Source organism: Staurois parvus, unplaced genomic scaffold, assembly GCF_062004578.1.
Source record: "Staurois parvus isolate SC_StPar_1 unplaced genomic scaffold, SC_StPar_1.0 ptg000072l, whole genome shotgun sequence".
Classification (NCBI taxonomy): domain Eukaryota; kingdom Metazoa; phylum Chordata; class Amphibia; order Anura; family Ranidae; genus Staurois; species Staurois parvus.
Window position 1 is genome coordinate 221225 of NW_028317868.1, and position 27590 is coordinate 248814.

The 27590-nt window shown below is 47.2% G+C and overlaps 1 protein-coding gene and 1 pseudogene across 1 annotated transcript in view; one reads left to right on the forward strand and one right to left on the reverse strand.

Annotated features, from left to right (window-relative positions):
• Window positions 1–27253, reverse strand: part of LOC149469377 (uncharacterized) — a 74304-nt pseudogene extending 47051 nt beyond the window's left edge.
• LOC149469378 (uncharacterized) overlaps window positions 7099–27590 on the forward strand; it is a 68614-nt gene continuing 48122 nt past the window's right edge. Inside the window, exon 1 of the mRNA XM_089669334.1 lies at window positions 7099–8504. Within this exon, the coding sequence (XP_089525460.1) occupies window positions 7383–8504 (1122 nt within the window). The 5' untranslated portion in view covers window positions 7099–7382. The remainder of the gene's footprint in view (window positions 8505–27590) is intronic.

Below are 27590 nucleotides of genomic sequence, written 5' to 3' on the forward strand. Positions count from 1 at the left end.
TGTGAAGGGACAGCTATGTTATAAAGGGGACCGCTATGTTATAAAGGGGGGCTGTGATGTGAAGGGGACTGCTGTGTTATAAAGGGGGGCTGTGATGTGAAGGGACAGCTATGTTATAAAGGGGACCGCTATGTTATAAAGGGGGGCTGTGATGTGAAGGGGACCGCTATGTTATAAAGGGGGGCTGTGATGTGAAGGGGGACCGCTATGTTATAAAGGGCGGCTGTGATGTGAAGGGGGACCGCTATGTTATAAAGGGTGCTGTGATGTGAAGGGGGACCGCTATGTTATAAAGGGGGGCTGTGATGTGAAGGGGGACCGCTATGTTATAAAGGGCGGCTGTGATGTGAAGGGGGACCGCTATGTTATAAAGGGCGGCTGTGATGTGAAGGGGACCGCTATGTTATAAAGGGGGGCTGTGATGTGAAGGGGGACAGCCATGTTATAAAGGGGGGCTGTGATGTGAAGGGGACAGCTATGTTATAAAGGGGGGCTGTGATGTGAAGGGACAGCTATGTTATAAATGGGGGCTGTGATGTGAAGGGGGACCGCTATGTTATAAAGGGGGGCTGTGATGTGATGGGGGACTGCTATGTTATAAAGGGGGGCTGTGATGTGAAGGGGACAGCTATGTTATAAAGGGGGACTGTGAAGGGAATTGTGGGACTGCTGTAAAGAGGGCATTATGATGTAAGTGGGGGAGGGGGACGTTCCACGTGAGTTTCCCACACTGCATTCAAAACCCCCTGAGTATGCGATGTGCTGCGTGTCAATATATTCCTAACAACACCCCAAGCACACGCGTGTTTTTCCTGCACGGGATCACATGGTACTGAAGTACCAGGCCATTTGGTGCAGCAAGTGAATGCACTACTCTCTGTACAATTTCAGTCCATTCAAATGAATGCACTGATAATCACGCTGCACTGAGAACTGGCCTTGAAGGGGGACTGTGGAGAGGATGTTATGGTCACTTGTGATGTGGAAGGGGGGCTGAGGAAACGTGTGAAATGGGGGGGTCTATGATGTGGAGGGGGCTGAGGACATTGCTGTTATGAGAAGTCTATGATGTAGAAGGGGGTTGAAGAAACTGATGTAATTGGGGGACTGTGATGCGAAAGGGGAACTGAGGGCACTGATGTAAATGGGGGGACTGTGATGTGAAGGGGACTAGGAACACTGCTGTAAAGAGGAGAGCTATGATGTGGAAGTGGGGCTGAAGAAACGTGTGAAATGGGGGTCTATGATGTGGAGCGGGGGCTGAGTTAACATGTGAAATGGGGGTCTATGATGTGGAAGGGGGGCTGAGGAAACATGTGAAATGGGGGTCTATGATGTGGAGCGGGGGCTGAGGACATTGCTGTTATGAGGGGGCTATGATGTAGAAGGGGTCTGAGGAAATTGATGTTAAGGGGGGACTTTGATGTGGAAGGGGAAATGAGGGCACTGATGTAACCTAGAGGACTGTGATGTAGAGGCAGATTGTGATGTAAAGAGATGCTGGAGACACTGCTGTAAAGAGGGGTCTATAGTATGGAAGAAGGACTGAGGATAATGATACAAAGGGGGAGCTACAGTAATATGTGGAAGGGGGGCTATGGAAACTGATATAAACGGGAGACTATGATGTAGAAGGGGGGCTGAGGAAATGGATGTAAAGGGGATACTGTGATGTAGAAGTGGGGCTGAAGAAACAGATGTAAAGGGGAGACTGTGATGTAGAAGTGGGGCTGAAGAAACAGATGTAAAGGGGAGACTGTGATGTAGAAGGGGGGCTGAAGAAACAGATGTAAAGGGGAGACTGTGATGTGGAAGGGGGGCTGAGGAAATGGATGTAAAGGGGATACTGTGATGTAGAAGGGGGGCTGAGGAAATGGATGTAAAGGGGATACTGTGATGTGGAAGGGGGGCTGAGGAAATGGATATAAAGGAAAGACTATGATTTAGAAGGGGGGCTGAAGAAACAGATGTAAAGGGGAGACTGTGATGTGAAAGGGGGGCTGAGGAAAAAGATGTAAAGGGGAGACTGTGATGTGGAAGGGGGGCTGAGGAAAAAGATGTAAAGGGGAGACTGTGATGTGGAAGTTGGGCTGAGGAAATGGATATAAAGGAAAGACTATGATGTAGAAGGGGGGCTGAAGAAACAGATGTAAAGGAATAACGATAATGTGGAAGGGGGGCTGAGGAAATGGATGTAAAGGGGAGACTGTGATGTGGAAGGGGGGCTGAGGGAACGAATGTAAAGGAAAGACTATGATTTATAAGGGGGGGCTGAGGAAATGGATGTAAAGGGGAGACTGTGATGTGAAAGGGGGGCTGAGGAAATGGATGTAAAGGGGGGACTGTGATGTGAAGGGGACCGCTATGTTATAAAGGGGGGCTGTGATGTGAAGGGGACCGCTATGTTATAAAGGGGGGCTGTGATGTGAAGGGGACCGCTATGTTATAAAGAGGGGATGGGATGTGAAGGGGACTGCTGTGTTATAAAGGGGGGCTGTGATGTGAAGGGACAGCTATGTTATAAAGGGGACCGCTATGTTATAAAGGGGGGCTGTGATGTGAAGGGACAGCTATGTTATAAAGGGGACCGCTATGTTATAAAGGGGGGCTGTGATGTGAAGGGGACTGCTGTGTTATAAAGGGGGGCTGTGATGTGAAGGGACAGCTATGTTATAAAGGGGACCGCTATGTTATAAAGGGGGGCTGTGATGTGAAGGGGACCGCTATGTTATAAAGGGGGGCTGTGATGTGAAGGGGGACCGCTATGTTATAAAGGGGGGCTGTGATGTGAAGGGGGACCGCTATGTTATAAAGGGTGCTGTGATGTGAAGGGGGACCGCTATGTTATAAAGGGGGGCTGTGATGTGAAGGGGGACCGCTATGTTATAAAGGGCGGCTGTGATGTGAAGGGGGACCGCTATGTTATAAAGGGCGGCTGTGATGTGAAGGGGACCGCTATGTTATAAAGGGGGGCTGTGATGTGAAGGGGGACAGCCATTTTATAAAGGGGGGCTGTGATGTGAAGGGGACAGCTATGTTATAAAGGGGGGCTGTGATGTGAAGGGACAGCTATGTTATAAATGGGGGCTGTGATGTGAAGGGGGACCGCTATGTTATAAAGGGGGGCTGTGATGTGATGGGGGACTGCTATGTTATAAAGGGGGGCTGTGATGTGAAGGGGACAGCTATGTTATAAAGGGGGACTGTGAAGGGAATTGTGGGACTGCTGTAAAGAGGGCATTATGATGTAAGTGGGGGAGGGGGACGTTCCAAGTGAGTTTCCCACACTGCATTCAAAACCCCCTGAGTATGCGATGTGCTGCGTGTCAATATATTCCTAACAACACCCCAAGCACACGCGTGTTTTTCCTGCACGGGATCACATGGTACTGAAGTACCAGGCCATTTGGTGCAGCAAGTGAATGCACTACTCTCTGTACAATTTCAGTCCATTCAAATGAATGCACTGATAATCACGCTGCACTGAGAACTGGCCTTGAAGGGGGACTGTGGAGAGGATGTTATGGTCACTTGTGATGTGGAAGGGGGGCTGAGGAAACGTGTGAAATGGGGGGGTCTATGATGTGGAGGGGGCTGAGGACATTGCTGTTATGAGAAGTCTATGATGTAGAAGGGGGTTGAAGAAACTGATGTAATTGGGGGACTGTGATGCGAAAGGGGAACTGAGGGCACTGATGTAAATGGGGGGACTGTGATGTGAAGGGGACTAGGAACACTGCTGTAAAGAGGAGAGCTATGATGTGGAAGTGGGGCTGAAGAAACGTGTGAAATGGGGGTCTATGATGTGGAGCGGGGGCTGAGTTAACATGTGAAATGGGGGTCTATGATGTGGAAGGGGGGCTGAGGAAACATGTGAAATGGGGGTCTATGATGTGGAGCGGGGGCTGAGGACATTGCTGTTATGAGGGGGCTATGATGTAGAAGGGGTCTGAGGAAATTGATGTTAAGGGGGGACTTTGATGTGGAAGGGGAAATGAGGGCACTGATGTAACCTAGAGGACTGTGATGTAGAGGCAGATTGTGATGTAAAGAGATGCTGGAGACACTGCTGTAAAGAGGGGTCTATAGTATGGAAGAAGGACTGAGGATAATGATACAAAGGGGGAGCTACAGTAATATGTGGAAGGGGGGCTATGGAAACTGATATAAACGGGAGACTATGATGTAGAAGGGGGGCTGAGGAAATGGATGTAAAGGGGAGACTATGATGTAGAAGGGGGGCTGAGGAAATGGATGTAAAGGGGAGACTATGATGTAGAAGGGGGGGCTGAGGAAACAGATGTAAAGGAGACTATGATGTCAAAGGGGGGCTGAGGAAATGGATGTAAAGACTGATGTAGAAGGGGGGGGGGGGCTGAGGAAACAGATGTAAAGGGGAGACTGTGATGTGAAAGGGGGGCTGAGGAAATGGATATAAAGGAAAGACTATGATGTAGAAGGGGGGGGGCTGAGGAAACAGATGTAAAGGGGATACTGTGATGTAGAAGGGGGGCTGAGGAAATGGATATAAAGGAAAGACTATGATGTAGAAGGGGGGCTGAGGAAATGGATGTAAAGGGGAGACTGTGATGTAGAAGTGGGGCTGAAGAAACAGATGTAAAGGGGAGACTGTGATGTAGAAGTGGGGCTGAAGAAACAGATGTAAAGGGGAGACTGTGATGTAGAAGGGGGGCTGAAGAAACAGATGTAAAGGGGAGACTGTGATGTGGAAGGGGGGCTGAGGAAATGGATGTAAAGGGGATACTGTGATGTAGAAGGGGGGCTGAGGAAATGGATGTAAAGGGGATACTGTGATGTGGAAGGGGGGCTGAGGAAATGGATATAAAGGAAAGACTATGATTTAGAAGGGGGGCTGAGGAAATGGATGTAAAGGAAAGACTATGATTTAGAAGGGGGGCTGAAGAAACAGATGTAAAGGGGAGACTGTGATGTGAAAGGGAGGCTGAGGAAAAAGATGTAAAGGGGAGACTGTGATGTGGAAGGGGGGCTGAGGAAATGGATATAAAGGAAAGACTATGATGTAGAAGGGGGGCTGAAGAAACAGATGTAAAGGAATAACGATAATGTGGAAGGGGGGCTGAGGAAATGGATGTAAAGGGGAGACTGTGATGTGGAAGGGGGGCTGAGGGAACGAATGTAAAGGAAAGACTATGATTTATAAGGGGGGGCTGAGGAAATGGATGTAAAGGGGAGACTGTGATGTGAAAGGGGGGCTGAGGAAATGGATGTAAAGGGGGGACTGTGATGTGGAAGGGGGGCTGAGGGAACGAATGTAAAGGAAAGACTATGATTTAGAAGGGCTGAGGAAATGGATGTAAAGGGGAGACTGTGATGTGGAAGGGGGGCTGAGGAAATGGATATAAAGGAAAGACTATGATTTAGAAGGGGGGCTGAGGAAATGGATGTAAAGGAAAGACTATGATTTAGAAGGGGGGCTGAAGAAACAGATGTAAAGGGGAGACTGTGATGTGAAAGGGAGGCTGAGGAAAAAGATGTAAAGGGGAGACTGTGATGTGGAAGGGGGGCTGAGGAAAAAGATGTAAAGGGGAGACTGTGATGTGGAAGGGGGGCTGAGGAAATGGATATAAAGGAAAGACTATGATGTAGAAGGGGGGCTGAAGAAACAGATGTAAAGGAATAACGATAATGTGGAAGGGGGGCTGAGGAAATGGATGTAAAGGGGAGACTATGATATAGAAGGGGGGGGCTGAGGAAACAGATGTAAAGGGGAGACTGTGATGTGAAAGGGGGGCTGAGGAAATGGATGTAAAGGGGAGACTGTGATGTGAAAGGGGGGCTGAGGAAATGGATGTAAAGGGGAGACTGTGATGTAGAAGGGGGGCTGTGGAAATGGATGTAAAGGGGAGACTGTGATGTGAAAGGGGGGCTGAGGAAATGGATGTAAAGGGGAGACTGTGATGTGGAAGTGGGGCTGAGGGAACGAATGTAAAGGAAAGACTATGATTTATAAGGGCTGAGGAAATGGATGTAAAGGGGAGACTGTAATTTAGAGGGGGGTCGTGATGTGAAGGGGGACTGAGGACAGAGGGGACAGCGATGTAAAGGGGACTGTGATGTGAAGTATAGGCTGAAGACACTGATGTACAGGGGGGCTTTGTTGTGTTATAGTGCAAACAAGAGATTAAGAAGATTTTACTGACTGGACCTCCATGAATTGGAATTCAAGACCCTGACCTGGAGGTAGACCATAACCCATTGGGCTAAACCAGTCCTGTCCTGTGATGTACCATGAAGAATAAATGTTTTTTAGGAAATGTCCAGAAACACTGGCATGATGCTTTTGTCACACCAGTCTCCAGGTTCCTGTGCACTGTTTTCCTGAACTTCTGCTGAAGAGAGTGCACACTCGTCACCCTGTTCCCCCTCCTCAGTAATAGATGTCCCACAATTCCTCCACCACCATGACTTCTGCTCATGAGAGCCGTGTCAGTCCTAGCTCACTGTCTGTGCATTTTGGTGTGGGCAGTATCCTAGGCTCAGCTTGGAGTCCCTATTCCAGGAGTGCCCATGTAACTGTGGTTCCTTAGGACCCAGGAAAGCAATGGAGCACACAAACACTGGGAAACTGCAATATTGTAAAGAACATGAAGCAGAAGCAGCACACAAGGTATGTACTGAGGTAAGCTGCAGTAAATGTTAGGGTTTAATAACACTTTAGGTCATATTAGGTACTCACCTCATCCTGTGCCAGGAGGTAAATGAGTTGAAACCAAACAGTTGCCATTCAAAATCCTCACGGTGCTAATTTGTCAGGACTAGAAAACGGTGCTTCTGATTTCTCCTGTCCTGTTCTAGAAAGGCAGCACAATGCTCTGAATGAGACCAAGGAATGATATTCTCCTGCAGAATATTGTAATAGGTGCTCTATTATACCAGCTAATGGGAATATGGTGTCCTCTATAACATACAATACAAACATTTAAACATAAATACTACTATTAAATATATTCAATCATGAAATTTAAACATACGAAGCAACTTTGATTTAGCCATACTCGTACAACGCTGGCTTTTCATTTTATTGTTTCTCTTTCTACAGGTGGATTGACAGATGATTGTTGGTCTTCAGAAGTACTACTGAGTCACATTGGAGACAAGTCGTATGGTGCTCTGAGAGACTTTACTACACTTCACTGGAGGATTCATACAGGACACAAGACATATCCGTTTTCTAAATGTTTTGGATCCTCTTCAACATTGATCCACCCTCGGAGGATAACAGGAGCAAAGTCATTTCAGTGTTCTGGAAGTGAAAATGGCTTTACAGTAAAGTCCAACCCAAGTATACATAGGAGACATCACACTGGACAGAAGATTTGTATTGTCACAAACGTTTTCCAATGGAAGAAAACCTTATCAGACACCAGAAGGTTCTCACAGGAGAGAAGTCACATCATTGTTCTGAATGTGGCAAATACTTTACAAGAAAGTCATATTTTATAATACACCAGAGGATTCACACTGGAGAGAGGCCATATCAGTGTTCTGAATGTGATAAAGCTTTTATAGTGAAGTCACATCTTATCACACACCAGAGGAGTCACACTGGAGAGAAACCATATCAGTGTTCTGAATGTGACAAAGTTTTTACATTCAACTCACAGCTTTTAAGTCACCAAAGAGTTCACACTGGAGAGAAGCTGTACTCATGTCCTGAATGTGACAAAGTTTTTACACAGAAGTCACATCTTATTCCTCACCAGAGGATTCACACTGGAGAGAAGCCATATCAGTGTTCCGAATGTGGCAAAGCTTTTAAACGGAAGGAACATCTTATCAGACACCAGAGGATTCACACTGGAGAGAAACCATTTCAATGTTTTGAGTGTAACAAAGTTTTTAGAGTCAAGTCAAAGCTTTTAATACACCAGAGGATTCACACTGGAGAGAAGCCATATCAGTGTTCTGAATGTGGCAAAACGTTTACAGAGAAGTCAAGCTTTATCAAACACCAGAGGATTCACACAGGAGAGAAGCCGTATCAGTGTTCTGAATGTGGCAAAGCTTTTACAGGCAAGGCAAACCTTACTGTACACCAGAGAAATCACACGGGGGAGAAGCCATATCACTGTTCTGAATGTGGCAAAGCTTTTAGAGTAAGGGAACAGCTGATTATACATGAAAGGGTCCACACTGGAGAGAGGCCATTTCAATGTTCTGAATGTAATAAAGCTTTTGCAATGAAGTCACATCTTATCACACACCAGAGGAATCACACCGGAGAGAAGCCATATCAGTGTTCTGAATGTGGAAAAGCTTTTACACAGGGGGAACAGCTTACCAAGCACCAGAGGGTCCATACTGGAGAGAAGCCATATCAATGTTTGGAATGTAATAAAACCTTTGTAGTGAAATCACATCTTATCACACACCAGAGGATTCACACTGGAGAGAGGCCATACCAGTGTTCTGAATGTGATAAAGCTTTTACACAGGGGGTACAGCTTATTAGTCACCAGAGGGTTCACAGTCTTGATTTTCAGCTAAAGAGAGGGAACTCTGGAAGAAAGAAGAGTGTTAAAGCTGACAAGCAAATCTGAAAGGGTTTGGGGTGTCTCAGCAATTTCACACCCCACGTCATCTCACAAGTGATTGGGAAGATGAAACAATATAATGCTACTTCAAGTAATAAACTTACTACAAGCTATGAGTATACCAGAATGAAATGGACCAATGCATGGAGTTTAGTGCTTATATCCATCAGGCACAAACCTAAAAAGCCTTTAAATACTTTAACTTTTGAGATACTTTTTGGAAAAGCATCAATGCCTGAATTATGTTTTCCTTGTGTTTTTTCTTTTTTTTTTTTTCCTCCTGCATGTATTTGAATACACATTATGTTTGCATCATACGTTAATTGGCCTGCGTTCCCAAGTGTTTCTTCCATTTCCAGATCCTGAGCTAATACATTAATAACTCCTCCTCAGTACCAAAGACTGGAGTGTAGTCAAGTGGCCTATTACCAAGTCTCTGCAACCTTGTTGGAAGAGGTCTCCAAATGGCAATTGTTACATCAGTGGAGCTTGAGGGTTCCAGGAAAAACCCATCTAGTCCACATCTCCTATTGCAAGATTTTCCCTATCTGTTTTATGTGTTACTTTTGACAATGCCATTTAGGCCTGGCTGGCCACAAGTCTAGGCTTTCCATTGGTCAAATGCTGGATATCAACAAAAAGAGAAGACTAGTGGAGAGAAGAAAGAACATATTGTAAAGCTGAGTCCCAAAAGACATTTGTTTTGTGGACAAATTTACACACTGAACAATGGCCACACCTAAACATACCACAAGATGGCTTACTAAAGACAAAACTTGATAAGTACGAAGGGACACATCTGTTGTGATTGGCATATCCCCCAGGGTGGGAGCTCTTTACAGTTAAGTCGTCTATGACCTAAAATGTGCTCCAATCTTTTGTCCAACATTGTCGGGCAATGTTTTTCTGAAAATAAACCTAATGCATTCCAATGGGCACCATAACACGTGGTGACCCCCAGTCTCTGTCTCTTTAATTTCATCTTTAGTATTGGTCAAATTATCGGATCTATTTTTGGCCAAAGCTATCAGGAAGATACTCCTCCTAAGTACTGAGTTTGGATACCCGCGCGCTTTAAACCTGTATTTAAGGGCTCTACTTTCACAGTGGTTGTCATTGGTATCAACACAACTTTTGTGGGCCCCTAGGCATTGGCTAACAGGGATACTTCGAATCAGTGGCCACGGGTGGCAGCTGTTGGCTTGGAGAGTGTTTCCTGCTGTGGGTTTATGGAAGGTCTATGTTTTTTTACTACATGGAGGGTTTCTTTTGGTGGTGGGGTATGTGGTTCTTTCAGATTCATTAGTATCTTTCTTTTGTTTGGGTGTTTTGGGAGGGAGGGGGGAGAGCATTGATGGGAATATGGTGTTTCTGCATATATGTTTTGTATTTTTGTTCTGGATACATATTTATATAATTTTTAATAAACTCCTTTTAAACTTTTGTTTTGCTCAGTAGCTTAATAGATGGAGTCTGTCTCCAATATTCTTCTTTTCATTGGCAGTTTATTTTGTGGAGACACCCACCTGTTTGGTCAATACCAGAGTCATCAATGCCTAGGCTCCCTCCACCACTTTTTTCTTGTTACATTTCAAAGAATAGATGTCCGTATTACCTTCCCAGCTATTCCTCAGGATCCATTCTGTAATATATTGTATACATACAGGATCCATTACTGGATATAAAATAATATACATGGTATACATACAGGATCCATTCTATAATATACACTGTATACATACAGGATCCATTCTATAGTACATTGTATACATACAGGATCCATTCTATAATATACATGGTATACATACAGGATCCATTCTATAGTACATTGTATACATACAGGATCCATTCTATAATATACATGGTATACATACAGGATCCATTCTATAATACACATGATATACATACAGGATCCATTCTATAGTACATTGTATACATACAGGATCCATTACGGTATATAAAATAATATATATTATATACATACAGGATCCATTATATAATACATTGTGTATAGACAGGATCCATTCTATAATATACATGGTATACATACAGGATCCATTCTATAATACATTGTATACATACATAATCCATATATCATACATTGTATACATACAGGATCCATTCTATAGTACATTGTATACATACAGAATCCATTACGGTATATAAAATAATATACATGCAGAATACATTCTATAATATACATTGTATACATACATGATCCATTCTATAATACATTGTGTACAGACAGGATCCATTATATAATACATTGTGTACATACAGGATCCATTCTATAATACGTTGTACACAGACCGGTTCCATTAAATCATAGATTGTATACATACAGGGTACATTATATTATACATACAGACTACATTATATAATACATTGTATACATACAGGATCTATTATATCATATATTGTATACATACAGAATCCGTTATATAATACATTGTATACATACAGGATCCATTCTACTGTATAATACATTGCATACATACAGGAACCATTATACAGTTGCAAGAAAACGTATGTGAACCCCTTGGGATTCTGTGGAGTTTATGCCCAATTCATTTTATGAATTGGGCATAAAATGTGCTCTGAACGTCATCTAAGTCACAACAATAGAAGAACACAGTCTGCTGAACATAATACTACACAAACATTAGATGTTGCAATGGTTTAATTGCACATAACATGTAAACATTCACAGTGCAGGGAGGAAAAAGTATGTGCCAGTGATTTCTGCAGGTCTTTAGCTGACACTCTGGGATTCTTCTTTACCTCATGCAGCATTCTGCGCTGTGCTCTTGCAGTCATTTTTACAGGATGACCACGCCTAGGGAGAGTAGCAACAGTGCTAAACTTTCTCCATTTGTAGACAGTCTGTCTTACCGTGGAAACATGAACATCAAGGCTTTTGGGGATACTTTTGTAACCCTTTCCAGCTTCATGCAAGTCAACAATTCTTGATGGTAGGTCTTCTGAGAGCTCTTTTCTGCGAGGCATGCTTCACATCAGACAGTGCTTCTTGAAACCAGTAAACCCAAAACAGGTGTGTGTTTTTTAAGGGCAGGGCAGCTGTCAGCAACACATCCAATATCATCACACTTATTGGAGTCAAGGTTGGCTCACTCCTGGCTCCAATTAGCTCTGGGAGAAGTCATTAAGCTAGGGCCTCACATACTTTTTCCTCCCTGCACTGTGAATGTTTACATGTTATGTGCAATTAAACCATGGCAACATCTAATGTTTGTGTAGTATTATGTTCAGCAGACTGTGTTCTTCTATTGTTGTGACTTAGATGATGTTCAGAGCACATTTTATGCCCAATTCATGCAAAACTCCACGTAATCCCAAGGGGTTCACATACTTTTTCTTGCAACTGTATAATACATTGTATACATACAGGATCCATTATAAGAGATAACTCACCTGGATACTGTAAGTAGTTGGGATGATATGCACAGATTTAGTAACAGCCCTTGAAATTTCCACTTGCCCGCTCGCATTAGATTAGTGGAAATAAGATGGGGGTGAGCAGCACCGGGACTAGGGGTGTGTGGGAGGGGCGGTGGTGTGGTCAGTGACAAGCACCGATCCCCTGTATGACTTTTAATGAAGCAGCTGGAAGCTGCGGGAGGGAGAGGAAGAGAAGCAGCTTCCAGCCGCTTCATTGAGAGTCATACAGGAGATCCCTGCTTGTCACTGACCCCACTGCTGCACAGATCATCCCCGAATGTTCTGTTTTCTTTCTGCCCCCTATTCCCCCCACTGTGTGCTCCTCAGTTCCCAGCCCCTCCCCCTTTCTCCACACCAATAGAAGAAGAGGGCCGAGAGGCTGGATCTGCTCTGCCTCCCCCTGTGCCCACCCACACTTCAGTCCATGCAGCTTCAGAGGATGTGTGGGTGGGAAATTGAACACAGAGCAGCTGACAGCTCTGATGCATCTGGCTGAGTCATGTGTGTGACCTCCCTTCCTTCCACCCCTTCCTGCCTTCCTTCCACCCCTTCCTTCCATACCTTCCACCCCTCCTTTCCACTCCTCTCTCCCTCCCTTCCACCCATCTCTCTCTTCCTCCCACCCTCGCTCTCACCCCTCCCACTCTTCCTTCCCTCCCTTCCTTCCACCCTTCCTCCCACTCCTCGAACTGTTTCTTCCTTCCCTCCCTTCTTTCCACCCTCCTTAGCACCCCTCAAACCATTCCTTCCATCGCTCACTTCCACCCCTCCCTCTCTTCCTTCCATCCTTCTGTCCTTCCCACCCTTTCTTTCCACCCTCCCTCCCACCCTTACTTCCTTCCACCCCTGCCACTCCTCTCTCCCTCCCTTCCACCCGTCTCTCTCTTCCTCCCACCCTCGCTCTCACCCCTCCCACTCTTTCTTCCCTCCCTTTCTTCCTCCCACTCCTCGAACTCTTTCTTCCTTCCCTCCCTTCCTTCCACCCTCCTTAGCACCCCTCGAACCATTCCTTCCATTGCTCACTTTCACCCCTCCCTCTCTTCCTTCCACCCTTCCGTCCTTCCCTCCCTTTCTTCCACCCCTCCGTTCTTTGCACACCTCCCTTCCACAACTCCTTTGCTTTACACCCCTTCCTCTCTCTTCCTTCCACACCTCCCAAACTTCCTTCCCTTCCTTCCACCCCTCTTCTTTCCATCCCTCCCACCCTTTCTTTCCACCCTTCTTTCCACCCCTCTCCTCCCTTCTTTCCACCCCTCCCACCCTTTCTTTCCACCCTCCCTCCCACCCTTACTTCCTTCCACCCTTACTTCCTTCCACCCCTGCCACTCCTCTCTCCCTCCCTTCCACCCGTCTCTCTCTTCCTCCCATCCTCGCTCTCACCCCTCCCTCTCTTCCTTCCACCCTTCCGTCCTTCCCTCCCTTTCTTCCACCCCTCCAGTCTTTGCACACCTCCCTTCCACAAGTCCTTTGCTTTACACCCCTTCCTCTCTCTTCCTTCCACGCCTCCCAAACTTACTTCCCTCCCTTCCTTCCACCCCTCTTCTTTCCATCCCTCCCACCCTTTCTTTCCACCTTTTCTTCCCCCTCTCCTCCCTTCTTTCCACCCCTCCCACCCTTTCTTTCTACCCTCCCTCCCACCACCCCCTTCCTTCCACCCCTTTCTCCATTCCTTCCTTCCACCCCTCCCACCCTTTCCTCCACCCCTCCCTTTCTTCCTGACATTTCATTTCTTCCTTTCCATTCTTTATTCTGCATAAAACATTTAACAGTGCCATTTCATGAGATAATTTACGAGTGCGTGTTTAGAGGCAGAATTAAGTGCAGAGCAGGGTAGGGGTTGGGTAGTGAAACTGGTGGTGAGTAACTCAAGTCTTGGGTAGTAGCTTAGGACTTGAAATGTTGAGCCCTGTACTAACACATGTTGAAGTTGCAGAATTGTATTCAGGCATTAAGATTGGTTGTGCCCTCAGTCAAGAAGGGGTTCATGGATCCTGGGCTGTGGGGGGTCAGTCTGCACTGAGGACACTTTCCAACTCTTGGGATGTTGGCTTTGCTCAGCTGTCTACAAAATTCTGAAGAGGGGCAGCAATCTGGTCACAAAGCGGGGGCAGCACAGGGTCCGCACGCTTTCCAATAGACTTCTGTTATGTCCCCCATTTTTGGTGTGTTTTCTGAAAGTTCACCAAAGATGCAGCATGCAGGACTGGGGGGGGGGGGGGGGGGTTCAGAAAAGACACCAAAAACATTAGATGTCATAGAAGCCTAAACAAAATTGCAAGTGTGTGGAGGGGGGGCTGGGTAGATGCTGGGCACAGTAGTAGAGGTGTGTGGATGGGGCGCCGGGAGGGTGCTGGGCACATTGGGAGAGGGGTGTGTGGATGGGGGGATGGGAAGGTGTTGGACATATTGGGAGAGGGGTGGAAATATGAGGGGCAGGGGGCTGCTAGGCACAGAGGGAGAGGTGTGGATAGGGGGGCAGGGGAGTGCTGGGCACAGAGGAAGAGGTGTGTGGATGGGGGGCAGGGGGATGCTGGGCACAGAGGAAGAGGTGTGTGGATGAGGAGGGGCAGGGGAGTTCTAGGCACAGAGGGAGAGGTGTGTGGATGGGGGGCAGGGGGATTCCGGGCACAGAGGAAGAGGTGTGTGGATTGGGAGGGGCAGGGGAGTTCTAGGCACAGAGGGAGAGGTGTGTGGATAAGGAGAGGCAGGGCAATGCTAGGCACAGAGGAGGAGGTGTGTGGATGGGGGATGCTGGGCACAGAGGGAGAGGTGTGTGGATGGGGGGCAGGGGGATGCTGGGCACAGAGGAAGAGGTGTGTGGATTGGGAGGGGCAGGGGAGTTCTAGGCACAGAGGGAGAGGTGTGTGGATGAGGAGAGGCAGGGGAATGCTAGGCACCACGGAGGAGGTGTGTGGATGGGGGATGCTGGGCACAGAGGGAGAGGTGTGTGGATGGGGGGGCAGGGGTATGCTGGGCACAGAGGGAGAGGTGTGTGGATGAGGAGGGGCAGGGGAGTGCTGGGCACAGAGGGAGAGGTGTGTGGATTTGGGGCAGGGGAATGCTGGGCACAGAGGGAGAGGTGTGTGTATGGGGGGGGCAGGACGACACTGGGCACAGAGGGAGAGGTGTGTGGATGGGGAGTGTGACGGGAGTTACTTTGGGTGGGGGGCCCATGGAACACAGCTCACTTTGGAGAAGTGGGGAGACCCCGTCTCAGCTCCCCATATCCCTCTTATGTGTAAGTCACCCTGTGCCTGTTAGGGGTACAGGGGATCTGTCCTAATATTGGGGTGGGGGGTTGTTCATTGTTTAATGCCATGTGGTTGCATCCCATTGTTCTATTGTTTTTCTGGCTTGGGAGAAAACTATTATGGGATGTATGTGTTTGTGTGTATTGGCTTGGTGGGGGGTGTCTCCAGCAGCCCTCTTTCCTGATGCGACTGTCTGTTGGTGTGTCTCTGTTGCTAAGTATAGATTGTCCTGCCCTGTGTCATTATGCAGGAAAGGGGGATTGCCCCCTGAGTGTATGTGGCGGAACGGTTTTGCCTGGGCTTCCTCGTGCGGAGCGATGCGTCTCAGCCAATGGTCCCCTTGTCCTGCAAGTCTTATAGTGCTCTGCCAAGGCAGGTGTTAGAGCTCAAAACCAATCCTTCCCTGCTATCCCAAACCATGAGTCGGAACTTCGTGTAGGGTGAAATGAATCAATCTTTATTGAACACAGCTCAGTATATACAGCTTCACCCCCAACCCCACCAGACAGCCTGGCACCAGGTTTTACCCACCCACAACAAAACCCTACAACCCAACAATACAGTATGAACTCTATACAAGTGAAAGACTACAAGGTCACATTTCCCTAAACAAACAGTGTAGAATGTCTGTCTACATAACATCTGCTAAACATATACAGCTTTACAAAGGGGAGAAAACTGAAACAGAAAGGGCAAAATGTTATCACAAAGGGACGGTTCATCACAAGGCTCCCCCCCATTGTATAACACCCGCCAGACCTGGCAAGACCTTCAAACGGGTCCTCTTGGGGCTGGTCAGTTCAGAGGGTTACTTCTCCAACTCGGCTTGCTGGGACAACCAATGCGCGTTGGCGTTTTGCTTCCCCGGTCGGTACTGGATGGTAAAGTTATAGGGTTGGAGGACCAAGCTCCACCGCAGCAGATGACCATTGTCCCCAGAGACCCAGTTTAGCCGTACTAGGGGTTTGTGATCAGTGAGTACGGTAAATGAGTGCCCGTACAGGTAGGGCTGCAATTTGTTGAGGGCCCATACCAAGCCAAGACACTCTTTCTCCACAGAAGCGTAGGCCACCTCCCGGGGTAACAACTTTCTACTTAGGTAGGTCACTGGATGGCCGTTCCCGTTGTCCCCGATTTGGCTCAGAACAGCACCCAATCCAAAGGTGGAGGCATCTGTGTGAACATAAAACCATTTGGAAGGGTCAAGAGCAGCCAAAACGGGAGCATGGATCAGATCATGTTTGAGCTTTTGGAAAGCTGTTTCACACTCTGGGGACCACACAACCTGTTGGGGAAGATTCTTCCTGGTCAGATCCAATAAGGTTTAGCAATGGCGCTGTAGTTGGGGATGAATTTACTGTAGTACCACCCAGTGCCTAGGAAGGCAAGGACCTGGGTCTTGGTTTGGGGAGTGGGCCAATCTGCTACCGCTTCCACCTTTGCCGGTGCCAGTCGTTGCTTTCCACATCCTACCTGATGACCTAGATATTGGACCTTGGACACTCCAACATGGCATTTGTCAGGTCGGATGGCCAGCCCTGCTTGCCCAATGCGATCAAACACTTCCCTGAGGTGTCGGAGGTGATCCTCCCAACTATCACTGTAGATAGCTATATCATCTAGATAGGCGCAGGACAAGTCCTGCAGTCCATCCAGGAGCTTATCTACCATTCTCTGAAAGGTAGCCGGGGAATTCTTCATCCCAAATGGCATGACCCTGGACTGGTACAAGCCGAATGGGGTGATGAATGCCGACTTTGGTACCGCGTCCGCATCCAGCGGAATCTGCCAGTATCCCTTGCAGAGATAGATAGTGGTAAGAAAATTACCTCTGGCCATCTGGTCCAGCAGCTCATCTATCCGGGGCATGGGGTATGCATCAGTCACGGTCCGGTCATTGAGCCCGTGGTAGTCCACACAGAACTGGACGGTTCTGTCCTTCTTGGGTACCAGGACTACTGGGAAGGCCCAGGGACAGAGGGTTCTATCACACCTAAATCTAACATTTCCTTAATCTCTCTTCTCCTTTCTTCTCTGATGGACTAGGTAAGCTGCCTGCTTCAGGGGGACCTGACCTTTGCATGCCTACCCGGTGGGCAGTTGTGGTGGTGTAACCGGGCAGAGATGAGAACAGCCCCCGGTGCTCTTGGAGCAGTTGGTGGGCCTGTTCCTGCGCCTTGGGAGGCAGCCGTGTGCTGATATCTATATCCACTATACTCAGCTGGGACTGTCCGTCCCCCGGCAGCCCCAGCAGAAGAAGCATTTCTGAGTCATCGGTAGCCGGAGCGCAAATAGCAGCTACACTGTCTTCCTGTCGTTCGATGAATGGTTTCAGCATATTGACATGGAAGGTTCACCCGATCCTTCCATTCGAACAGCTAGCTACAATGTACGTGGTATCACAGAGTTGCTCCACCACTTGGTACGGGCCCTGGCAGGTAGCCTGTAATTTGTCATGCCTGACTGGTTTCAAGGCCAACACTTTCTGTCCTAAGTGAAATGTTCGGTCTCAGGCAGACCGGTCGTACTATCATTTCTGTCTGCTCTGGGCGGCCTCAAGGTTGTCTCGTACTAGGGTCATCAACCATTGTAGCCTCTCCCTGAGCTCCAGCACATAGGCCACCACCGAGGTCTACTCCTCGGCCACTGCTCCCTCCCAGTGTTCGTGTAGGAGATCCAGGGGTCCCTGAACCCTCAGGCCATACAGCAGCTCAAAGGGAGAGAACCCAGTGGACTCCTGCGGTACCTCTCAGTAGGCGAACAGGAGGTGGGGGAGATGCCGCTCCCAGTCTTTTTTTGACATGGTGAACGTTCAGAGGAGCTTTTTCAACGTACTGTTAAACCGTTCGCAGAGCCCATTGGTCTGGGGGTGGTAGGAAGAGCTGTAGAGTGGTCTGATCCCACAACTTTCAAAGTTGTTGGGTAAGCTCGGCTGTGAACTGCGTGCCTTGGTCGGTCAAGATCTCCCGAGGAAATCTTACCCGAGTAAAGATCTGCAGCAGGGCTTGAGCAACTGTTTCTACCTGCACATCTCTCAGTGCTACGGCTTCCGGATATCGGGTGGCGTAGTCGACAATGGTCAAGATATACTTCTTGCCTGTGGGACTAGGCCATTTCAAGGGCCCTATTAGGTCCACGGCTATATGACTGAAAGGTTCAGTGACTGAGGGTAGGGGCCTCAGAGTGGCCCTGGTCCTGTCTCCCTGCCTACCTACTGAAAGGAATGATTTTCTTATCCCCTCAGAGACCCCCGGTCTGTGGAGAGATTCCTGGTTTATCAGCAGAATTCTGGGAACACCCCTTGAACACGGAAATCACGACAGCTTATGTTCAGAGATGTTCAAAGTTTATTAGACATTAATAAGATTATATAGGATACAGAAAATAATAAGGGAGGGGGGAGCGAGTTTCAAAACTGTAACTTGTAACTTTCCATCATGAGCTAACTACATGAAACATGACATATACATTTCTTGGTACAAATTGTTTTGGCTAACTTTTAGAGAAAACAGACAGACAAAAACATTGTCAGGGTCATGTTAGCTTCTGTTGATACATCCTTGAACAACTGAAAACAGTTTCATTAAACTTCTAATATCTCTACAAAAAGCTAACTTAATACTTAATACTTAAAATGGCGTACAAAATACAAAATGGAAGTTATCTAGATCCTTTCAGGTTGGAGTCCAGAATGACACCAAGTACTCTGGCCTGCGGGGCGGGTTTGATGGTGGCATTGTTGGATGTGATGGAGAAGTCAATGGGGGGTGGTGTCCGGGCTGGAGGGAAGACAAGAAACTCGCTTTTGGAGAGGTTCAGTTTAAGGAAGTGGAGCGACATCCAGTCTGATATGTCGCTCAGTAGGTGTGTGATTCGGGCGGAGACCGAGGAGGTGAGGTGGGGGGTTGAGAGATAGATTTGTGTGTCGCCGGCATAGAGGTGGTAGTTGAAGCCGTGAGAGTGTATGAGTTGGCCAAGGGAGGAGGTGTAGATGGAGAAGAGAAGGGGCCCAAGGATGGAACCTTGAGGGACCCCAACAGAAAGGGGGAGTAAGGGGGAGGTGGTAGCATTATAGGTAATGCTGAAAGAGCGTTGTGACAGGTAGGATGGAGCCAGGAGAGAGCAGAATCTCTGAGGCAGAGGGAGTGTAGTTTTTTGAGGAGGAGGGGTTGGTCGACTGTGTGGAAGGCCGCAGAGAGGTCAAGGAGTAGGAGCACTGAATAGTGGCCATTAGCTTTGGCGGTTAGCAGGTCATTGGAGAGTTTGAGTAAGGCGGTTTCGGTGGAGTGTAGGGGATGGAAGCCGGACTGTAGGGGATCGAGGAGGTTGTTGTCGTTGAGGTGAGAGCATAGGCGGGTGTAGACTAGGCGCTCAAGGAGTTTAGATGTAAATGGGAGATGGGTCTGAGGTTGTTCGGGTCATTGGGGTCCAGGGAGGGCTTTTTAAGTATGGGGGTGATGTGTGCATGTTTCAGAGGGGAGGGGAAAGTGCCGGAGGAGAGGGGGAGATTGAAGATGTGGGTGAGGGAGCGTAGGATGGAGGGGGAGGGAGGTTGTAGGAGTTGTGAGGGGATAGGGTCGAGGGGGCAGGTGGTGAGGCGGGCATCAGAGAGGATCTTGGAGACTTCCTCGATGGTAGTAAGGTCAAAGGTGCGGAGTGTTGGGGGAGCTTCAGTATGAAGAATGTAGGGTGGGGAAGTGGAGGTCAGAGCAGTGGTGAGGCCGTGGGAGAGGGGTGATGAAGGGGTAGCTGAGTGAAGGGGAACGGGGTTGGAGGGAGTTTGAGCAGCAACGAAGTCCCTGCTGGTTATGTCGAGGGGGAGGGAGGATGAGGGGGTAGCTGTGTGAGAGGGGACAGGTTGAGAGGGCATGTGAGTTGCGGCGATGTCCTTGCGGATTGTGTCAGTCTTGTTTTTAAAGTGATTGGCAATCTCAAGGGCAGTGAGTGAGGTGCTGGGTGGAGGTGGGGGTGGCGAGAGTAGAGAGTTGAAGGTGGAGAAGAGTCGGTGAGGATTTGAGGAGAGGGCCTTGATGAGGGTCAGGAAGTAGGCTTGTTTGGCTGTGTGGAGGGAGGAGGTGTAGGTGTGGAAGGCAGATTTGTAGCGGGTGAAGGCGTGTTGGGATTTGGTTTTGCGCCATAGTCGCTCCAGGGCACGACTGTGTCGTTTGAGGGTTTTGGTGTGATCAGTGTGCCAGGGCTGGAGCGGTCGGGGTTTGATGTTGCGTGTGGTTAGAGGCGCTAGTGAGTCAAGGGCTGTTGACAGCGTGTTGTTGTAGGCAGTCATAGCCAAGTCGGGGCAGGACAGGGGGAGGATGCTGTCATGGAGTTGATCAGTTGCAGAGTGGAGGGGGCAGGGTTAAGGTTGCGGAGGTTACGGCTGGTAGTAGTGTGACATTTGGAGGGGTAGGCGTTGGAGGACGAGGAGATAGAGAAGGTAATAAGGCTGTGGTCAGAGAGAGGGAAGGGGGTTTTAGTGAGGTTGTGGGGAGCGCAGCGGTTGGAGAAGACAAGATCAAGGATATTACTGTTGGAGTGGGTGGTGGATTGTATGCACTGTGCAAGTGCAAAGGAGGAGGTTAAGTGGAGGAGACGGGCTGTGTCCAGGTTGTTGAGGTTGACAGGGATGTTGAAATACCCAAGGATGATGGTGGGTAGCTCAGAGGAAAGGAAGGGTAGCCAGGAGGAAAAGTCATCCAGGAAGCAGGATATGGATCCAGGAGGCCGGTATATCACAGCAATCTTCAGGGGGGTTGGGGAGAATAGTCGGACGCAGTGGGCCTCGAAGGAGGAGAAGGATAGGGAGGGGGGGTTTGGGAGGACTTGGAAGGTGCTCTGTGGTGACAGGAGCAGACCAACCCCACCACCTTTACGACCGTTAGGCCTGGGTGAGTGGGTCCAGGTGAGACCTCCGTAGGAGAGTGCAGCAGGGGAGATAGAATCAGTGGGCTGGATCCAGGTTTCTGTGATCGCTAGGAGGTTGAGGGAGCGGGAAACAAAGAGGTTGTGGATGGCGGTAAGCTTGTTGCACACTGATCGGGCGTTCAGGAGTGCACATGAAAACAGGGGGGGAGATTTAGGGAGCAGGAGGACAGATACTAAGTTGTGGGGGTTGTGGCGGGACATGGAGGTGGGAGGGTGTTGTGCGGGTGAGGGAGGTGGTGGAGGGCCAGGATTGGGGGAGATGTCTCCCGCGGTTAGGAGGAGGAGAAGGGTGAGAAAGGTGGCATGGGAGCGGGATGTGCAGGAGCGTGAGAAACTACTAGTGGAGGTGTTCGGGTCAGTGGGAGAGTGGAGTAATAGGAGGAGGTGGTGGGTGCCGTTGAGGGGTGAAGGAAGCAGTGAGGACACAATATACAATTGTTTGGGAGGGGCAGAGGGATATAGTGAATGGATTTTGGGAATGGAGGAGAGGAAAATGAGAAGGAGGAGAGGAAGAGGCATTTTGGGGAGGTGATGAGAGCAATAGTAGGGAGATGATAGCAATGAGGGGGAGATGTACAAGTTTTGGGGTGGAGCAGAGGGGTAAAGAAATGAGATTTGGGAACAGAGGATAGTAATATGATAAGGAGAAGAGGGGCGTATTATATAAAGGTACATGGAGTGGGACTCAGGCATGTAAGAGATGTTTCCCGGGGTGATTGCTTGCAGTCTGTCCAGCATGCAGTAGAGTTTCTTGCTGTTGTTGTGTCTTCCTGCTGCTGAAGTTCTCCTGCTTTAGTTCAACTGCTGTGTTTAACTGCATCCCACTCCTTCAACACAGCACTCAATCAGAAGCAGCACCCCCATCAGAGACTGTGCCCCCCATCAGTGATCTCCCCCCATGAGCTGATCTAAATTTATAGGGAGATGCTCAAATGAGCATTCAACTCCACCCCAATTAGAAGCTGATAAGGATCACATGAATAGTGGGGGATGTTTCATTGGGAACAGGCTACAGTCGTAAACCTGAGTGCAGCTGGAGGTGAGGAATGGTCAACATACACAAATATAAATACACCATTTGTTCTGAATTTAACAGGAGTCAATGCGTTTTCCTAGTTAAGAGCGGAGATAGGAGATAGATGCATTTCCCCAGAGGAAAGAGCAAATAACAACAAAGGGCCAGAAGAGAACTAGGGAAATGAGGAAATAGAATTTGTTTCCCTAAAACTTGCTTAGCTTATGTATATATTGCTGACCATCAGATTTACAGTGCTATATTTCTTTTTACATAATTTGGACAACCCCTTTAAGGTTTTTTTGGCATGTTATATCTTAAATGCACTTATGTGAATTAATAGTAATTTGGACTTTAAATTTGGTTAAAAACCCATAATATAAAAAAACCGAAAAATTATTATTTTTTTATAAATTTGAAGACAATTTTGCAGTTTGTGGCAAATCATGACGTCTAAGAGTTTTTTCAATATTTTATTTTTTTTCAATATTTTTTTATTTGTTTTCAGCACACCAAAATACATGGAAATTAGATGAAAATAATCAAACAGCTTTTTAGTCGCAGACCTGTGTAATAAGTAAGACACACAACAAGTAAAGCCCAACTTCAGCTAACGCTTCTACAGCAGTTACAGCAACAGGTTCTCTATAAGGTCCAACCCCCCATATGAATGACAACTGACAGTTGTGAGCATCCCCAGCAGTGTTATAGGATTTGCCCCAACCCCTCCAACTGCCATTTTTCCCTAAACACTTAGTCTTCAAAAGGAAGTACAAAAAAAAAAAACAATCTACTGGGAGGGACAACAAAAAATTAAAACAATGGGAGACTCAGAAAAACAAAACCTGCTCTGCTAATGACAGATTTCATTATTAATGTCATTACTGATTTTGCCCATAGTTACACTTTGGTGCCAACGTTGTAATATTTCCAGGGAGAAGAAGTTTTCTTTACAAACTTTATAGCAAAAAGAGATGTGTGCACTCAGAGTGATTATTGTGAACCCCAATCAGAGGAATGTCAGTCCCCCGGAAGAAGTGGTAGGAATATGACCGCACACTCAGCACTTTGTAAGTTCAGATCTCTGGCAGTTGTATTGTGTGATTAGTCTATGGAGAGGAGTAATAGCTGGAAAGAGAAAACATGGAACAAGGATTTCTGATCTTCACCTGATGGAATCCCATTTGGCAGAACCACATGGAACACAAGTGGCCAGCTGGGCTTACGTTTTACTGCTGAATACATCCCCTAAATCAGCAGTAACTCAGTATTGGAAGGTCTGCATCAGCTTGGGATGTTGTTTTCTCACTGAACAAAGACTTCTTTCTAGCTGGTGTCACAGTCGCAGACCTGCCTAAAAGGTTGTCATCCATGAGATGATATCCTACAACCTCACAAACACCCACTTTCCTCTCTATGATCACAATCTCATCACCTTCACAGTCTCCTCATCATCAAACACTTATCCCTCCAAGCAGCAATCACCTGCAGAAACCATCACAACTTGAACCCTTCTCCTTTCCACTCTGCAACTGACCAACTCTATGACAGAATCTCTCCCCTGTCCTGCCCTGACCTGGCCATTGCATTCTATAACAGTTCACTTTCATCCACATTAGACTCACTTGCTCCTCTAACATGAAGCATCAGGCCTCGCCCATTACAACCTTGGCAGACTGACAACACCAGAGATCTTAAACGACATAGTCGTGTGCTGGAGCGAATGTGGCATAAAACCAAATCTCACCAAGCATTCACCCGATATAAATCTGCTTTCTTCACATACAATTCCTCCCTCCATGCTGCCAGACAAGCCTACTTTGTCACTCTCATCAATAGCTTGTCATCCAGTCCTCGTTGTCTCTTCTCTACTTTTAACTCTCTACTTTCTCCACCTCCACGCAGTACCTCACTCACTGCTCACGAGATTGCAAATCACTTCAAAAACAAGATTGATGCAATTCATAGGGGCATCTCCACTGCACAGACATCCATCCCACTTAGCATACCTTATACTAAACCTCCCTCAACACTTTCCTCTTTTGACCTTGCTACTACCGAAGAGGTCACTAAGGTTCTCTCAGAAGCCCGTCTCACTACCTGCCCCCTGGACCCTATCCCCTCTCGACTCTTCCGGTCACCCCCCTCTTCCCTCATCTGCTCCCTCACCCACATCTTCAATCTCTCCCTCTCTACCGGCGTATTCCCCTCACCTCTAAAGCATGCGCACATCACTCCCATACTTAAAAAATCCTCCCTGGACCCCACCAACCTGAACAACTTAAGACCCACCTCCCTGCTCTTGTTTACTTTTAAACTCTTAGAACGCTTAGTCTACAATTGCCTGAGCTCCTCCCACCTCACCGACAACAACCTTCTTGACCCTTTACAGTCTGCCTTTCGCTCACTACACTCCACTGAAACTGCCCTACTAAACCTCACTAATGATCTACTAACTGTTAAAACCAATGGCCACTACTCCGTACTCATCCCAACCAATGGCCACTGCTCCGTACTCATCCCAACCAATGGCCACTACTCCGTACTCATCCCAACCAATGGCCACTACTCCGTAGCCATCCCAACCAATGGCCACTACTCCGTACTCATCCCAACCAATGGCCACTACTCCGTACTCATCCCAACCAATGGCCACTACTCCGTACTCATCCCAACCAATGGCCACTACTCTGTACTCATCCCAACCAATGGCCACTACTCCGTACTCATTCCAACCAATGGCCACTACTCCGTACTCATTCCAACCCATGGCCACTACTCCGTACTCATCCCAACCAATGATCACTACTCCGTACTCATCCCAACCAATGGCCACTACTCCGTACTCATTCCAACCCATGGCCACTACTCCGTACTCATCCCAACCAATGATCACTACTCCGTACTCATCCCAACCAATGGCCACTACTCCGTACTCATCCCAGCCAATGATCACTACTCCGTACTCATCCCAGCCAATGATCACTACTCCGTACTCATCCCAGCCAATGATCACTACACTGTACTCATTCCAACCAATGGCCACTACTCTGTACTCATCCCAACCAATGGCCACTACTCCATACTCATTCCAACCAATGGCCACTACTCCGTACTCATCCCAACCAATGGCCACTACTCCATACTCTTACTACTTGACCTCTCTGCAGCTTTTGATATGGTTGACAAATCCCTTCTCCTCAAAAAACTCCACTCAGTTGGCCTCCAAGACTCTGAACAAGCTCTGCAATAGGTAGGAGAACCAGGAGAGAGCAGAGTTAACTATAACTCTGCCTCCTCCTCTTCACTCCCTCTTTCCATAGGGGTACCTCAAGGTTCCGTTCTTGGACCCCTACTCTTCTACATCTACACCTCCTTCCCCTACTGCCATGGTTTTAAGTACCATCTCTATGCTGATGACACACAAATCTATATTTCTACTACTCACCTCGCCCCTTCAGTCTCCTCTCTCATTACTAACCTACTAAGCGACATATCGGAATGGATGTCACTCCACTTCCTCCAACTCAATCTTAACAAATCTGAGCTCTTAGTATTCCCCCCCAGCCTGTGCCCCCTCCCTGACTTCTCCATCAAGACCAATAACACAACCATCAGTCCCTCCCCCATCAAAAAATGTCAAAAGATAAAATATTCAAATCCCTTCTAGTTGTGTGCTTGATGGACATAAGCACTAAACTCAGTTCATCCGATCATTACATTCCAGTTTGCTCACAGATTTTAGTTTGTTTCTTTTAAAGTAACATTTTAACTTTTCCCTTCTTCTCTAGCTTGTGGGATGACATTGGGGATGTGAAACAAACCTGTGACACCTGAAACTTCTTTAATATTCCTTTTCTTCCAGAATTTAATCAATGCAGAAATTTATGAAACCTCCGGTGATAGATTAGACTGGCATTAACTATAAAACTTTGTCACATTGAGAGCATTAAAATGGCTTCTCTCCAGTGTGCCTCCTCTGGTGTTTCATAAGATCTGACTTATATGTAAAAGCTTTGCCACATTCAGAACACTGATATGGCTTCTCTCCAGTGTGCCTCCTCTGGTGTTTCATAAGATCTGACTTATATGTAAAAGCTTTATCACATTCAGAACACTGATATAGCTTCTCTCCAGTGTGAACCCTCTGGTGTCTGATAAGATTTAACTTCTGAGTAAAAGCGTTATCACATTCAGAACACTGATATGGCTTCTCTCCAGTGTGTATCTTCTGGTGTCTGATAAGATTTGACTTCACAGTAAAAGCTTTATCACATTCAGAACACTGATATGGCTTCTCTCCAGTGTGAATCCTCTGGTGTTTGATAAGATGTGACTTCAATGTAAAAGCTTTATCACATTCAGAACACTGATATGGCTTCTCTCCAGTGTGAATCCTCTGGTGTGGGATAATATGTGATTTATCTGTAAAAGCTTTATCACATTCAGAACACTGATATAGCTTCTCTCCAGTGTGAATCCTCTGGTGTGTGATAAGACTTGACTTCACAGTAAAAGCTTTATCACATTCAGAACACTGATATGACTTCTCTCCAGTGTGAATCCTCTGGTGTGTGATAAGATGTGACTTCAATGTAAAAGCTTTATCACATTCAGAACACTGATATGGCTTCTCTCCAGTGTGAATCTTCTGGTGTCTGGTAAGATGTGACTTCTGTGTAAAAGCTTTATCACAATCAGAACACTGATATGGCTTCTCTCCAGTATGAATCCTTTGGTGTCTGATAAGATCTGACTTCCGTGTAAAAGCTTTATCACATTCAGAACACCGATATGACTTCTCTCCCTTGTGAACCTTCTGGTGTGTGATATATTTTCTTTCCATTGTAAAATCTCCAAATAAGAAGTAGTTTGAAATGACTCCTCTTATTTATACTTAGTTGGACTTTATTGTAAAGTCATTGTCACTTCCAGAACACTGAAATTACTTTTCTCCTGTTGTCCTCTGAGGCTGGATCAATGTGGAAGAGGATCCAAACCATGACTTTTAGAACACAGATATGACTTGTATCCCGTGTGAATCCTCCAGTGAGCTGCAATAAAGACTTTCAGTCAATTAAGACATCCATATGTCTTGTTTTCCATGTGACTCAGCTGTATTTATGAAGATCAACATGACCGAAAACTTGGTTCATCAATCCACCTGTACAAAAAAAAAAAAGAATTTTATATAAAGCTAATGGCCACTATTCAGTGCTCCTACTCCTTGACCTCTCTGCGGCCTTCGACACAGTTGACCACCCCCTCCTCCTCAAAATACTACACTCCCTCGACCTCAGAGATTCTGCTCTCTCCTGGCTCTTATCCTACCTGTCACAACGCTCTTTCAGCGTTACCTATAATGCT